This window comes from Vidua chalybeata, chromosome 13 (assembly GCF_026979565.1).
Source record: "Vidua chalybeata isolate OUT-0048 chromosome 13, bVidCha1 merged haplotype, whole genome shotgun sequence".
Lineage (NCBI taxonomy): Eukaryota > Metazoa > Chordata > Aves > Passeriformes > Viduidae > Vidua > Vidua chalybeata.
This window is the reverse complement of record NC_071542.1, coordinates 5,748,641-5,765,322: the sequence shown is the minus strand read 5'-3', so window position 1 is coordinate 5,765,322 and position 16,682 is coordinate 5,748,641. Positions and strand designations below refer to the sequence as shown.

At 39.1% G+C, this 16,682-nt stretch overlaps 2 protein-coding genes across 9 annotated transcripts in view; one reads left to right on the top strand and one right to left on the bottom strand.

The window, feature by feature from the left end:
- ENTREP2 (endosomal transmembrane epsin interactor 2) overlaps positions 1–8,881 on the top strand; it is an 87,954-nt gene extending 79,073 nt beyond the window's left edge. For 3 of the 4 annotated variants that reach the window (XM_053954632.1, XM_053954631.1, XM_053954635.1), the window contains 5 exons: positions 1,597–1,672; positions 2,341–2,931; positions 6,804–6,878; positions 7,564–7,892; positions 8,293–8,881. In XM_053954632.1, coding sequence (XP_053810607.1) covers positions 1,597–1,672; positions 2,341–2,931; positions 6,804–6,878; positions 7,564–7,892; positions 8,293–8,478 — 1,257 coding nt within the window. In that variant the 3' untranslated portion in view covers positions 8,479–8,881. The remainder of the gene's footprint in view (positions 1–1,596; positions 1,673–2,340; positions 2,932–6,803; positions 6,879–7,563; positions 7,893–8,292) is intronic. The other variant, XM_053954634.1, reaches the window with a different exon arrangement.
- Positions 8,882–9,300: 419 nt separating this feature from the next.
- APBA2 (amyloid beta precursor protein binding family A member 2) overlaps positions 9,301–16,682 on the bottom strand; it is an 88,238-nt gene continuing 80,856 nt past the window's right edge. For 3 of the 5 annotated variants that reach the window (XM_053954627.1, XM_053954629.1, XM_053954628.1), the window contains 2 exons: positions 13,040–13,180; positions 9,301–11,233 (listed from right to left, as the gene is read on the bottom strand). In XM_053954627.1, the coding sequence (XP_053810602.1) occupies positions 11,162–11,233; positions 13,040–13,180 (213 nt within the window). In that variant the 3' untranslated portion in view covers positions 9,301–11,161. The remainder of the gene's footprint in view (positions 11,234–13,039; positions 13,181–16,682) is intronic. The other 2 variants (XR_008433199.1, XM_053954630.1) reach the window with 2 other exon arrangements.

Genomic DNA, 16,682 nt, shown 5'->3' with positions numbered 1-16,682 from the left:
AGCCCCTAGAATCCCTAGATTTTTAGAAAGAAACAAACACCTTTAAAACATTATACCGTTTCTTTGAAAAGGTAGTCAGTCTGAGCTTTCTACAGCAACAAAGAGCATTTGTGAACATTTCTTACTCTTCTACTTAGTTCCCAGAACTTCCAGTTAGATCCCAGGAACAATCTGTGACTTCAAGTGACACCACATTTTACTTTTGACCATGGATGTGATACTCTGCTACAGTCAAGAAAGATCTGCTAAGAAATTTCCAAGGGAATTGTTTAAAAATACGAGCTATTTTATTTTTGCTTCCCAGTCCTCTATCCATCTCTTGCTGAGTTAAAGTATTTCTGCTGCTGTTCGTTCCTTGGAGTTGTATTTGCTAAACCTTCAAATAATTTTTAAAAACAAAATTTGTATCAAAAGAAGTTTTCTGGTCTCTGGATCATAGTGATAGATAGATAGATAGATAGATAGATAGATAGATAGATAGATAGATAGATAGATAAAAATAAAACAGTGAGCACAGTAAGTTATACACACATATATGTGCTTTAATCTACACTGGCATGTGAAATGGTAGCTCTTGCCCTAATAGCTTCAGACTAATTGTGTCACATCCCATTTTTTTATGCCAGACACAGATTAAGTGCTTGACACAAAGGTTTGCACAGAGGTAACTGATGCTGATTTCTAGTCTGTCACCAACCATAAGCTCTACTAGTTAATTGTGGCCCGACAGACAGAAATAGATAGGATATTTTCTGCTCAAGATGGTATCAGTTTCATTTCTTTCAACCTTTTTTGTATTTTTTCTCATTTTTTGTTACCAGCTATTTATTGGAACTTTTTTTTTGATAATCACATTCCTGAAGAACTGCTAAAAATCTATCAATATTGGCAACAAGGTCCAATCCAAAGTCTAATCAAAAGTAGAAAGAAAATTTCCTAAATTTCAGGTATTTATAGATCCGGTCTTTCCAGCAGGAATGATTCTATATTTTGTTCACATGATTCTCAAAAGTGAAGGGAAGTTACCCTCTTAGATCCACCCCTTCAGAAAAAAGGTGAGTGGTAATACTATCTCCATTCAGCAATCTCCACCAGGCTGGAGAGCACCTGGCTGGCAAGGATGTTCTAGGGCTTCAAAACACATTAACATTTAACATCCTCACAAATAACTAAAGGAAAATACTGCTCTTGTGCTTGTTTTTGTGGTTTCTGGTTTTCTCTCTCCTATTTTAGGGTGATATGATGTGAACAAAAAAACTAGCACAATATGAGAAACACAGACTGTAGAGAGATTGCTTTTACTAAACTCAGATATTAAGTTTAGTAGTGTGAGCCTGCAGCCCCAAGTGCCTGTGAATTCAAGATGAATTTACCTTGTAGATTCTGGAAAAATGTAAAATTTCATTGAGAATTGCCTTTGCACTGTATTTGCTTCTGACCCAAAGATGTAAAGTACTTTAAATAGCTTTCAGTCTGAATAGCAGCTCATATGAAAGTGACTCAGCATTGTCAGGTGTGTCCTTCAGATCCTGAGTGCTACACTTTGTTTGGTGAGTTTCAGGTTAATGAGCTCTTTCATTCCAAATGTTCATTTAGGTCACTGGTGCTGCTCAGCAAGTGTCTGAATCGAGCCTAGGGGAGAGGAACACGACCCCGGACTTCAGCACACAAGGTGATCATGGCTTTGCATTTGTCTCCTTAGAGATGGAAGTGGGAGTTTTGAGCAGACTTTCTCTTCTGCTCTTCCTAATGGTGAAAGAATTATTTGCTTTCAGATTATTCATGGCAAGAAGGACCTTTTCACAGTCAGAGGCTGGGGCTGGAAGTGCAGAGGAGAGTTTTGCTGGACAAAGCAAGCTCTAGTTAAGTCCTTTGAGGTGGATCTGGCGACTGTCATTTCTCTTTGAAGAGTCCTGCACATTCCTTGCAGCTTGTGTCTCATTGTCAGCAGCCATGGGTGGCTTCCTGACCCTCACACGTCTTCTCCAAAGAGTAGTTTCCTCCATGGCTTCCAGGAGCATGAATAGGAAGCTTGCTGCCTGAAGCAAAGATGTTGGGGATGCAAGTAGATGAGAAGCAGTACAGGGCTTGTTTATTTAAAGTTGAAAAGTCAGTATCAAGAACAGCACAAAAATGTCTTTGCTGAAGGACACTAGAAAGAAGTAAATTACTTCAGTGGTTTTTGCTTTGGCATGCTTCATCTTAGTGCTTTTGAGTTCTTATTGATAAAAGAATTTGCAGATTGCTCAATTTAAGTCAGCCTGCAGAACATGGGGAGGGAGATGATTGGGAAGGCGGGCAAGAAGTTTTTATTTTTCTCTGCATCTCTTTGTTTTGCAGTTTCTGTTGAGAGCACCTCTTTGATGGTCTCTGAGGCTGTTGATATTCCAGACTGTAGCTACTCCTCTGAAGATCTTTGTTCGCTGGAAGTTCAAGGATCTCTCCAGTCTGCAGATCTTTCTCCCTACTGCATAACCCCCAAGGGGGCTGCAGACCACAGCTGCAGTGCCCTGGATTGCCACACTCACTGCAGGTTTCACAGAACTCGCTCAGAGGGCTTTCCTGATGAGGGTGACAGTTCCCACAGCCGAGCCTCTACAGACAGGTCTCAAGGACAGGAAAAGAACTGTGTCCACGGCAGGTCCTTGGACTGTTCCTCAGGGAATTACAGCCCCTCAGAACGAGAACTGCAGAGTTATGCTCAAGAGAGCAGTGCCACACCACCTTTGAAGCAGAAGAAAACCTGCTGTGTGGACTTTCACCAGCCTCCTGCCACTTTCCAGACCTCACCCTGTTTTGGGCCTGCAAATACTTCACCACGTGCAAGTGGCCCCGAGGCTGCTGTCCAGCAGCAGCACCTCCCAAAGCACCCAGCCTCAAACATTGTCCGCTCCAGCAGTGCCCCTGTGTCCTGCTCGTCTGCCACTGAAGGTAGGTGTGGGACCACAGGGCAGCAAACCTGGAGCAAAGTACTAGGATTGATTTGTGGAGCAATTGGTGCTGCTGGGAATTATATGCAGCATTCCAAAGAGGGTTTCTTAGGTGTTTCTTAGGCTTTACCTCCATGCATATTTTGTAAATTTGAAAATTTTTAAGAATGGAAATGGAAAAATTGACAGAGTAAAATTAATTTTACCTTTTCTAAATTTCACCATTCTTTCTGCTCTGCTCAGAAGACCATGTGTTGAGTAGCTTTTCCCACTTCTCTATTACTGCTCTACTGAGAGGCTAAACTAAGAAGTGCAATGGGGTTTATTTAGGAAACTATTACTGGAGCTGTCATGCTTGTTGTACAGCAGGATGTGTTTCTTCAAGGTGACACTGACATTGGCAGTATTGGGGCATGTCAGAGGCAGTCACTGTGACTAGTGGCAACTTGAGGTGTGTGGTGATATGTTTTGAAGGACAAAGAAATGAACATGAGGCACATGACAAGATGATAAAGGAAAAGGAAGGCTTTTGGCTGTCGTGGATGTGTCTTCTGCTGTGAATCTCCTTTTAGAAAAGTAGGGAAGAGAAGAGGAGACGTTAGCTGAACAGTGTAGCTTCATAAAAATATGCTTGTTAGTGAAAAAGAAAGGGTTGATTTAGTAGAGGATAATAGCAGGAATGTAGAACTGTCTACTATTTGAAAGGGATCTAAGCTGTTTAGAGAGATTCAGAAGGGTAACCTGGAGAAGTGGCTTGAAAGTAAAGATTTAAAGCTTTTTAAGATGTCATGGCTTGTGCTGCTACAAGATCTGTTCACCAGGCTTTCTAAGGGATCTAGAGGAAGAATCATGTGACTAACTCAGAGCAAAAGGAGACAAAATATTGAAATAACTGGTTTCATTTAGGATGATGTTTTGGTTCTATTGCACTTCTTGCATCTTTATAATTTCAGAGACTTCATGCTTAGCTCAATAATTGAATGTCTTTTACCTTTAGAAATGTAGCCTCTGCATTTGAGCCAGGAAGAGTGAATCTTTAATCTAGAAGTCTGCATTTATTTTATGACATTTACTCTGCTAAGACATATGTTCAATGAAGCTGCCAGTAAGCAGACAGTAAGTAGGAATTTCTGAATCCTTTCTGCTGTGTGAAAGTCAAGAAGAACAACCCTTTCTCTTCTGGGTCAGGCTCTGCAACTTCCCAGAGCTGTGCTCCATATGCTCGTTGAGAAGCGTTTGCCGTGGGCAGCCCTGCCTTCTTTTTTTCTTGTGTCCTAAATACATTCATCATCTCTTCTGGAAAAGTGGCATGGAGGGACACGAGTTGGACATTACTGAGATGTAACTGGGCTTAGCAGAGACTGGAGTAAAGAGGGAGTGAAAGTTCTAGGATACTGACACACAGGGGAGGGGGAGCAAGAGCAGTGACTCAGAGGGGCTGGATCCTAACCTACTTTGCTGCCTGCAGGAGACACTTCCTAATGAAACCCTTAAGGGAAGGATTGACTTGAGTCTCTAGTTAAGCCTAGATGTATTTCTTCATACATATGTTTGGCAAACTGGTTTGCAGTATTTTGCTCTGTGAAGGTTACATTGCATCCCCTTCCTCTACTTTTTATTGAACCTGATTTGAAAATCATTCATAGTTTAGAAGGAGCCCAATTCTAGTAACACATTCTGGCTGTTTGTAGCAGCCCTGAAGCGTATTTTTCCTAAACTGTGACAAACAGCTGAAGTTTTTTACAGTCTTTGTAAGTTTCAAGAGGCATTTGATCTGGATTTTTCATGACTGACGATTGATAGTTGATATTTACTGCAGAATTTTCAAATATACCTACAGGATTGAATAATAGGCAAAGATAAAGGGAACCAACTGAGCTTCCTCAACCAACAAACAAGAAGTGCTTTGGGTTTTTTTCAGTAACATACATGTACTTTTCAAAATTTGTCTTGGAGTAGAAGAACTGATCAAGTGGACTTGACTTTATGAAAGACAGAGCTGTAACTACACATGTATTAATACTACACATTGTTAATAACTGTGGATTTTGGAGAACTGAGGCTGGAGGAGCTTTAGCTATGTTCTCAAAAATAAAAATACAGTGATCAGATTGTAGCTGGGGCTTGGGTTTTTCTGAAGACACTGCCTTTCTACTAGAAGAAAAAATTTATCTTTTGCGTCACCTCCAAGCCAATGTGAAGAGGTTTAGAAGCACAACCTTGACATTTACTGTGTAGATTTTTGTGAAATGGATTTTGAATTGCACTGTGATTGCACTGCCCAGAGTTTGGAACAGGAGTTGTTCCAACAGAGTTTATGGTTGTGCATATGTGCAACAGGACAGTGACACAACAGCAATGAGATCTAATGAAACCAGTCTTTTAGGCCAATAAAATACAATTCATTTGCTGCAAGCACATCTTGACCTGATAGGGTCTATATGGTATAGTCAAATAATTCTCCCATTAAACCTTTTTAAGTAAACTTGTTTTTTTTTTAAATACCTGTCATTCCTAGTGGAGAAATTATAAATGAAGGTTTGGTTTAATAGGTGCTTTTGTACTCACTGTGTACTCCCTGAACAACATAAGAATGGTGGGTTCACATACCACTGTCAGACATGGTTCCCTCCTAAAAAAATTGCTTAAAAGTTAACAGTTTGCATGTTTTTTCTGCCTTTTCCCTGTAAAGTTTGTCATGGCAAATGTGGAAAAAATCAACTCCTAGCACAGATATTTATTACAATAAACTTCATTTATAATCAGCTATGATAGACAATGTGGCTGTATCAGTTAAGTGCCTGAGTGATTATTGTAGTGTTTGTGTTCCGTATAATTCAGGGTCATGTCCAGTGGTGTAGTTTTGACTTGCTGCAAGTACATTAAACTGTTTAGTAATGGATGGGAAGACAGAAGCCCTGAAGTGTCTCCTTTTAATAACCATGCCATGATTCATGTGCTGCAGTACTTAAACATAATAGAACAAATTAAAGACAGAACAGAAGCTGTCTCTCTTAATTTCTTACAGATTTGCTATGTTTTTAGCATCTTACATTTGTTTCCTTCATTTAATTATTCACTCTACCAGAGAGGATTATGCCAGCTTTTCATTATAAAATGTCCCTGGAGATATGGAAGAAAACCTTTCCTACGCTACCTAGAAGTTCAGAACCATTTTCAATTTTGGAAACAGATTAACAAAAAATGTGAGGGTTTATTCCATCTTGTGACAAATGAAAAAGACTGCTGGTGGTAGTTACTGTACAGTGTGATCTCATCATCATTGATCCTTGTGCTGGAATCCCAGAAACTGTCATTAGATGGCATCCAAAGCTGTTTGTAGATGCTTCATAACCACTTGTTATTGATTGGCTCATCAGGTACCATCCTGCTCACCTCCCCATTAATTTAAACAATGGTGTATTACATTTGTACTGAAAACGATGATAATATATTTTAAAAAGGAAGAGAAATATTGAATAAAATTCTGGTTTTGTAGAAATGAGAGGGAATCCTTTTTCTTATTTTTCCCATTTTCCCATATAAACTCTGTCCACCCAGGAAATACAGAAAAGGTCTGAGGTCTGCCTCTATAGGGAGCTTGCCATAGTTTCAGCACTTAGGCCTGAAAGATTTAGGATTACAGGAGAAACCATAAAGCATGAGCTCTGTCTTCCTGTTTGTGTAACAACTCATAAGGTATTTGTGGGTGTAGTAGCTTCTCTTTATGAATGGACATCTTGCAAGCAGTTATTCTTCTGAGTAGTTTAATTCTTTAAAGGAGATAATAAGAGGTTCCAGTGTATTTTTCCTTGCTTTGGGCAGAGGACAGCAGGGGTTGACTTTGCTCTTTCTGTCTGCCTTTGGTTAAAGGTGATAATTGTGCCTGGACTTCTGTGTGCAGGCAGTGCCAAGATGCAGGATTATTTCCGGCTACAGGAGAAACAGGTGAGAATTGCTTTTCTAAAGCAGAAGATGGGTTTCCTTATTTTGTTTTAAAAATAATGAAAAGCTTCTGAGAAGCTTTAAAGCTTTAAAAAATCTGGGGCAGAAAAGCCACTTAACAGCATACATGTATGGTGTACAATGCTGATGGAACCTGCCTTGAATGAAAATAAATTCTGTGAATTAGGTTCTCTCATTTAGATCAGCATCTTTGCTTTCTCTGTGTTTCTCACTAATCTGTCTTGCATATAATTTCCAAGGCCTAGAAATAGGCAGAACTTTAGTCTTAAAGTTGAGGTGAGGGGCTGGGCCTAAAACTTTGAGTTACATGTAACATAGAGTAGCTGGTAAGTTTCCTTATCATTAATGTCAACTGAAGTCCTTGAAGGTGGAGGTAACAAAAATGTCTGGTTTGTGCTGTACTTCAATTACCCACCCACTCATGCTCAGGGCAGTCCTCCTTGGCCATGGGAAGGTCTTACTCCTGATTACTCCTAGTTACTCTTGGTTAAAATTACCTATTTTGTAGTATTTCCTTGACAGCATGTTTTTGCTACTCTTTAAAACAAAACAGACATTTTATGACAAAGTAGAAACTTTGTGACAATATTTGTTTTGCCTTTTTTTTTTTTCTCTTTTTCTTTTTTTAAACTATTACTTTAAAGATATTCTTCCCCCCCTTTTTTAGTTCCTGTCTCTGGTTCTCATATGGCTGCCTCTGCTTGCCAGCATTCTTTGAGCAATTTTCTACCAACTGGAAAACAGAGGGATACGAGGAAAATTGATCTGCACCTAAAGCCAAAGGCTTTTCACATGGTCTCAAAAGAGCGGCCACACTCCTTAGTGGACCTTAAGGCCTATAAAGACACAAAAATTTTAGTGGCAAAATTTTTGGAACATTCAAACTGTAATCTCCCTCCAGAAGTGCGTCACGTAGTGAACAGCATACGGTCAGTCATTAAATCTGATGAGAGACACATGGAAGAAGCCATCTTCAGTGCCAATATCATAGACCAGGTAGGCCACTAATGTTCTAAAGATGTGTCCAGTTTCCATAGACAAATACCTTATTTAAATGTTTTTACAGTTTAAGTTCTTCAGACAATTCCTACGGAAGCTCTTTTATAGTTACATGGTATTAGTAAGAAATAATTTGTATTTATTGGGCAGCAATACATTTTACACTGCAGTTCAGACAGAAATCCTGGCTGTGCTTTCCAGGTGCCCAGTCCTGAGCCCTGACCAGCTGCAAGGACAGAAGTAGGAGGCATTCTGGAGGGCTGAACCTCCTTTGGAAGAGTTGCAGTGTTAGACAGCTTAAATGAAATATTATTCAGAGACTGGACCTTTTAAATGAGAACTTTTCTTACCCTCTTTTTCCGATTCTTTCCTTCTCCCCTCCTGCCTTTTTCCGCAGGTGATTACGAGTTCCCAGCAGAACGTGGGCAGCTGCAGGAAGCGGCTGCAGGAGGATCTGCACCTGCAGAGCTGTGGCGCCCTGAGCTCCCCCGCGGCCCTGGCGCGCTGGCCCCGGCTCGGCCGCGCCCTGGAGCGGGAGCGGCCGCACAGTTTAATCGGAGTGTGCCGGGAAACCATCCTTTGAGAGTATCCACAGGTATGTCATTGCAGCAGAGAGGTGTGGAAGAAACCAGGACTGGAACAAATACAGCTAGATGACTTTAAAAGGAAAAAGTGTCTTCCTTTGGAATTCCACTTTTTTCCCCACAGCAGGATGAGAACAGCTGTTTTTCTGAATGTAAATTTCAGCCTTGATTTTTGCAAACTTTTAATTGATTTATTAGTGAAGTCATAGCAAGTGTTTTCCCAACCAGAAATGCATTTATTTCACTGTACTTACAGAAATGCTACTGATGCTGCCCAGCATTTCATGAAAACCATTGCAAACCCACCAGAGACTGGCTGTACAACTTCAAAGTTGTATTTATTTAATGTACCTCAAAGTGTTTTAACTATCGTCAGTGTTTTAATAAAAAAGTATTTCTGGACTTTGCCTTTTCAACAACTGATTTGGATACAAACATAAAGGTGATTTATACACACATACAGTGCTGCTTCTAATCCATTCTTCCAGTGTCTTTCATTCCAGACTAACTGATCTGTCCAATTAAAACAGCTCCCCCCTCCCAGGGCTGCCCTTTTAAACTCCAGTACTTGCTGCAATGTGGTTTATTCCTGCTCTGTTCTGAATGTTCACCAGTTCAGTCCTGCAGTAGCATGAGCGACCAAGAACTGATGTTAAATCCTCTGCAGTGTGACCAAAAGGTGCATTAGGGAAGAAGACTGAAATTCTGCATTTCCAAAAGGCATCTTTCACAAACTTTTTACCAACACCAACTGATAGGAAGTTAGAGGAATTTTTATGTAGCAGAGCCTTGAGTATTTTCAAAAAGAATTGTTACTCCAATTAATAGTTTTGACAATTTTATTACTAAAACATGGTATTGTGGTTCTGCTGTGTTTATGATTTATTTAACATTGATCTTTAAAAATATATCAAAAAGTAAATATTGACACTGATTTCATTACCAGCATAAACACAGGTCTGCCAGCAACGTCTTCCAGTGCAAGCTTCATCCTGGCTCTTTCAGAGGAAATTGGAAAAGCCTTAAACAGAAGGTTCTCATAAAGAACCTACCACAGGTTGATGTTTCAGGATTTTAGGGATTTTTTTGCAGCAGTGCTTGTCAGTAGCCTTAGTTTCCATTTGAGGTTTAATCATATACTGGTTTCATTTGTGTCACTCTGAGCTGGGCAGACATCCTGTGAAAAGGTCACAAAGGAACGTAGCTGAAGATGGGTAGTTTAAGTTTTACAGATTCATCCATTTTAATGTATTTTAATTAGAGCATGCTTCTGTATTGATGTGAAGTTACAGTGACATCCAGTGGCAACAAGGTATGCTAATTTGAAAGCTTCTACTCTCAAGATCATAATGATACACAAATTCCTAATTCAAGAGAATATTTCCTTAAAAAAAAAATAAATCTGTGACCTTTGCAACTGCACTTAGATGAAGAATTAAATGATCTTCTACTTGGAATTTTTTACTATGTAAAGTTACACAACAAACAAAATAAGCAAGCTTCCTTTCTTATTTCAGATTTATTAGTGATAGGTTAATTCTTTCCTAAGGTCAGTTGCATGCAACACACTACTCCTTGAAGTACAGTCATCTACAGCTCTTTAGTTACTGCATGGTAAGGCTTCTTAAGTCACAGTGTATTTTCTTCAAGGCCTTGGCCAAAAGAAAAAAAACAGACAAAGTTACACCAATTAACATTTATCTCATAAGGAATACAACTTTACTACTAGGTTTTTTATCTACACACATTCTAATACTGCTGATGGTGCTAGGTTATTTGTCAAAACAATTTACATTCAGAACACATTGCCTTAGGAATAAGAATGCTTTATAAAAGACAGAAACAGGTAAGCATGGCTTTCCCATTTTGAGCTAATATGAACAAAAAGGTAATATGCAAAAATTAAAGGAAAAAAAAACCCAGCCCAACACATACATTACACAACCTGTGCAATAAGTTATCCATGAAATAACTCTGTTAAATCATAAAAATCACAAGCATTAAAAATAAATATGTATCTAAATAAATATTTTGATTTTAATCTTGTGGCAATTATTCTTTATTTAGCATATGAAACACTTGTTACATGTTTATGTTCACACCTTGCCAAACAGGTTACACTTGTCATAACAATATCAAGTACTACAGTGGTTTTCTTTACAGTAGAGTCTAAAAGTTTGAACTGCACACATTCCTTTCCACTGAAATACCATCGATTCAGCACCAGTTTTAAAATTATGCAAAGTCATCAGTATTGGACCACTTTATGGGACTGGGATTTTTTTTTTAACTTGAGGCAGCCAGAACTTTCTCTAATTGCTTCTCTTTGCCATCTCCTGCAGTCTCATTCATCAAATATTCACATTCACTGTGTTATCAAACAAGACAGACATACATCACTCCACATAAAGGTTACAAATAAATATGTTTTAAGTTCTATGAGAAAAGAGTTTAGAAGATGTTCAAAATACTTAAATGTTTACAAAGATTTTTGTCAGTGATATTGTCCTTGACCATCCTTCTCAACACTTTTTGTCAAAGAAATAGAAAGGAAGGAGAGAAAAGGCAGAGACACCTGTCTGTTCCTTGTTCTGGAGTCCTCAGGTCAGCTTCCAAGCCTTTCGTTCATACAAAATACAAAGTTCTCTTCAGCTAAGACAGCTTCAGCTTGGATGGAAGATGTTAGATGTACAGGGGGGTCTCTTGACCTGTTAGAAGCCTGAACATGGCAGCTGGCATAGTCTTCATGTGAATCTGTCAAGTGATTACACAGACATTAGTAGAGCTGGTCCTAGTTTAAAATAATCCAAAGGCCCCATCTGTCTCTCCCTGTGGTCAAAGTGCATTTTTTGTCCTGGCTTCTATAGATTTTTTTACTAAAGTTTCTAGTTCAAAGTTCTCTGGTTTTAGGACACTGGTTTGCTGTCTCTGCTTTTTTTTTCATGTGGTTTGGGGGTTTTGTTTGGTTTTGTTTTGGTTTTTAATTATTTATTAATGACAATTACATGATATGACATCATATACTTTTAAAAACCACCTAAACACTTAGTTGATACACCCTACTCCAATTACAGTAAAATTTACAGACCTTAAATAAGAAGTAGCACAGATCTCTCAGAAAATTCATTTTGGTGTTCTGGTATTAATGGAGCTTAGATTTGTATTCTATCTTCCTTCTCTGTGGGAATGTCATTTAATATTTTCACCTAATTGCAGTATGATCCTCTGAACACAAAACTCGGACTTTGCCACCTGATGTTTAAATGCCAATCAAGAGTTTGGTGGAACAGTTTCTCCTATGGCTAATGTACTTAAATTCCTTCCTCAAGGAGTCCTGGGACTCCAGTCCCCAGTGTCAGAGGGATTTCACAGAATAACAGAGTCCAAGGCTCAGGTAATCAGGTCTCCACCAGAACTGTACTTACAGCTCTAAGTATTTAGTGGAAAACACAAGAGGAAGGAAGGCAAACTTTACTAACTGATAATACAGACCCTCCCCAGCTGCCTTGATATCTTCTCCTCATGCTGTAAAGAAGAAAAAGTTCATGCTGTATTCCTGTGTTAGGTGAGAAGTTACACGGTAAATGGGGACCATAAAGGCACGGAGGGGCTGTTGGAATCTACAGCTTTGCTCCTGACAAATACTCTGTTATGGTTTGTCAGATGTCATTTTCCAGAAGGAAGCCAGCTGTCTTTAATTTTTGTCAGAGGAACTCTAGAGGGAGATCTGGCCAGGGTTCTGTATTTAGACTACCATTAAATTCATGAGGGATTTTGAAAAATTGGACAATCTTGCTTATTCATTGCTGATCTCTCTAGAAGTACTGGAGAGAGGTGTCTTAACTTATTTCCAAGGTAAGTTGGAAATTAAATTATTAAAATGGATATCAGTTTGCATCTCTCAGACATAGTAATTAATTTCTATGGCAGATGCTGTAGTGATTGTTGCTGTCGAGCAGGACGGGAACAGAGAACTCTAGATCAGAAGGCAAAGAAAATGAGCTCTGATTTATTTTAAATATATTGCTCTATATATAGAGAACATCGAGAAGATTAATTTCATTGGTCTTAGAGTAAAAACATGTCACACCATTGGTGTGCAGTGAATGACACACAGTGGCAGAGCATATCTATAAACAATGTGAATAACAAGATAGATTAGAGAATTATTTACATTCTTTCCCAACTGTTTCCCAGGCTCTTGCCTGGTTAGAAAACCTTTCTCTTTTTCTCTGACTGAGCTGAGAATATCTACAGTGATGAGCCAAGAGACATCTTCACAGCCAACACCCCTGAGTGATTTCTTCCTTTAATCACTTGATTTAATTCAGACAGTAGGTTGAAGGTACAGAATTATGCCAGGAACTCTTAAAAATTAATGGAAAAATGCAGTGAATGTGCATCATTAGTTGTTAATAAAATTCTGTTAATTGTTTCTTATTAGTGCCAGACTCAATTTACTGATTTGGTGATTTTAATGCTGTGTTGATACTCTTTTCAACTGAAACATACATTTTTTTCAGCTGCTTTACTTCCTTGATAAAGACTTGGTTCCCTTACCTCTCCCACTGAATTAGACAATGCTTGTACTATCTTCTCATGAGCAGTAGCCACAACGCTCTGCCCGTTGATCTCAATAATCCGATGTCCCACTCTTACCCCTCCCCTCTCTGCTATTCCACCTCGCATCAAGCTGCAAATCTGCCAAGAGAAAGCAATGTTTAGTGAAGTTTAGAGATACCATATTGCAGCACTCACTGGGATTTAATGCATAATAATGAGTGGTGACACTGTAAGGATTCCAGAAGATGCTTGTTGAAAGTATTAATCTATGAGTTTTTAAATGTTAGTTTAGTGGTTTGTTAAAGGGAATTTTTTTTCTGAGGTTTCTGCCTTATTATAATTTTCATTTTCAGGTTCCACCTGGGAACATAAAAATACCTTTCCCAGTGATACAAGTAGTAGCAACGCAGAAGTGGAGACGAGGGAAAGAGATTTATTTATCCACTGTTGGGACACAACCTCCTGTGCCCCTGCAGGAGAGGAGGGAGCTCTGCTCCCCAGGGTCACAGCTTCCCTCCACATTGCTCAGTGCTGCTGGCCACAGGGAGCTCGGGATGAAGGAGGCAAGTTAGGCCATTCTTCTTCAACTGGCAGCTGAGATTCCAGTAAAGAACTAGGCACGAGTTCTGAATGTTATGACCCCTACAATAGGGTAATAATTCTACAAGAACTACAGTCATCAGACACAGTCCCAGCAGATATTGCTACCTAAAGTGTTCTGAGGTTGCAACATGCATAGAGTCCAGGCTGAAAGAGAAATCTCAATCCGGTGTGGGGTTGAGAATGTTTCCTCCTTAGCAACAGTATCTATGCTGCAAGGGGATCCTCCCTGGCAGACTAGACTGCTGTGCATTAGATAGAAATTGCTGGTAAATGATTTCAAATTACTAAGTCTATGAATCACACAAGGCAGATGATGTACTGCTTGAATCTCTGGAACTAAGCATCACTGGGATTTACCTTTTGTTTACTGAGAAAAACCAATTCTTGGAGGAAAACAAATGAGTGCTGGAACATCAGCTAATGCCTGTTTCTGCAGTTAATGTCAGTGGTTAGAATGATATGCCAAGAATTGTTATTTGCTGTGATCTGGTCATTTGTTCAGAGCTAAATACAAGTAAAATAAGATGTGGCTTGTGCCCCAGTGAGTTTGTTATCTAATTCAGAAGCACAGTATGTGGGGAGATGGCCAGTCTGGAACATGTTGAAGGTAAAACATTGCTTATGGTTGACTGGAATCTTTTCCTGTATGGCACTAGCAGCTTCCTTTAAACTCCTCTCCACAAATAACAATGCTATAAAAAAAAATAAATCCCTTCTCACTTGAAGTTCAGACTGTTTTATATGAGGAGTGAGAATATAGTGTTATTCTTTGCTTATAAAAGGCCTTTCTCAGCCTTCAGGGAAAAAAAAAAAAAAAAAAAAAAAAACCAAAAACCCAACACATTCCTCCTGCAGTGAGATTTATCTTCCACCATGCTCTCTCCAGTGGCTGAGTTACCTCCTGTAGTCCTTAAAGTATTTCTGGTGGGCTTCAATGGAAAGAAGCACTATCACTTCACAGAATTGTATCTTGAATTTCAGTCACGTACAATGAATTGTTTTGCAGGTAGTCTACCTTCTAATCACACAGCTCACAAGATAAGCTGTACTACACAGATCTCTTTTACAGAAAGCTTCTCAATTCAACTCACTGTTAGAATAAGTTTGCTCCTTGCTGTTGGGGAGCAGTAATCAGAAAGGACAAAAAGCAGCGTGTACCAAAAGAAACCCTGTAAATATATTTTCCGTGGTGTAAAAGCAGATAGACAGTACAGCTGAAATAAAAGCTTTTGGAGCAGATGGAAATATGATCCATCACCCCACTGGCATAAGGGCAAAGATAATGGCTTGCATATCTATCCAGAGCCCTTTTCACTGCGTGGCTCTCAAAGCACTTTTAGCACTTTTAATACCATCAGCGAGTTTTTTCTTTCTAACAGCCCCAGACATAGAAAGTGGTCTCTTCATTCAGGAATCCCTTTCCAGGGGAGGCAGGCAGCTTCCTTTTGTGAGCATTAAGTGTTTTAATGAGGTAGAAAGAGAAGCAGACACAGAGTGGCTCTGCCCAGGCTCCCAGACTGTGCTAAGCCAGAGACAGAATACGCAGAGAAAAAAATATTCTGCATTTACAGCAGACATTTAGTGACTCCTGTATTTGAAAGGCTGACTCAAAGCAGCCTTAAGAGTTTTGTCTCCAGCCAGTGGAGCTATGACAGCTGAAGCTGGTGAGTTTAAACTGAGCAGTACCTCTCAGTAAATATGATTTTATTCAGCCAGAACTCTTTTAACATGTTGTATTTGTTGAACATGGCAGCAGCTATAATATTAGATAAAGCAAGACATGTCTGCTTCTTGTAATATTCTATTGACTCTGTAAACTGAAGGGGAAAAAAAGAAAAAAAAAGGTGTAGACCACACTGATTCAATCCACTCAGCTGTGACAGGTTTGCAATGCCTTTGACAAGCTGCAGCACATCAGATATGAAACTTCAGTAGCTTCACAATCAATCTTATTGCAACTGTCCATAGAGTAGCAAAGCATTAAGGATAAAATAGTGCCAAACTTTATTCTGTGTAAATGCCTTAATCATAACCTATTAAAACCAGATTTCTCCTCATCTCACCTTTATATTACACCGTTGAAACCCTGTAAATTTTTTGCCAGTTTAAATGACAGTGAACAAAGGCAGGGAAGAAAGAATAAAATGTTCTGTAAAGTTTTACTGTATTTTTAGATAGCTTCTGCTAGGCTAGGGACAGGGTACATAGAGTTCTCAGAGAAAGTGAGATCTAGACTGAGAAGTGGTGTTTTATCAGCAGTGAAAATATAACTGGTAATACACAGTTTTTTTTCACAATCAAGAAAAAAAAAGTGATATACAAATCTAGAAAACAATAGTGTGATACATAAGGATCACTTGTATTTAAATAACATCATTTTAAAAGAACTGTAGCATAATGACTCAGAAGGTGGCTGATAGGTCATCTAATGCTCACCTCCCCATCACACAACACTCATAGTTGTTACGTGTGTGTGCACAACATCCTTCTTTCAGCTGCAGCAGTGCAGTGTCTGGCATCCTGTACAGGCAAGGCCAGCTCAGGTGAGGCTTCTGTGGCCAGAAGCTGTTCTGTGTTTATGGGCTATTCCTACTATAATGGCTCTGCATCCTGCACAGATGAGATAGGCAGGGTGAAAAGGAACCACTGTAAAGCTGCTGTCAGAGGAGGCACAGAAGTAAGTCCCAGCTGCATGGATAATGAGGTAATGGCCTACCAGAAAGAGACATTTAATTCTATCTGTTCTGACAAGCCATTTATTTCTTTGCCGTGCTAATGCTGAGCCAACAAAGAATAACAATATTACTTCTGGTTCCAATCATAATTTGTAACAATTGCTGGCAATTACAAAACTACTTTTAAAGAGTACAGTGTCAAACTACCAGAGAGCGATATTTTTCAGTTATATTTTCAAATGTTGAAAGCATTTTTCAGAGGAAAGGATTTTACAGGCCCAGAGGTTTGTCTCCATAGCAGCCTAACAAAAGATGTTACTCTCATCTTTTTGTTTACTGGCTTTCATATTCAAACAGACTTT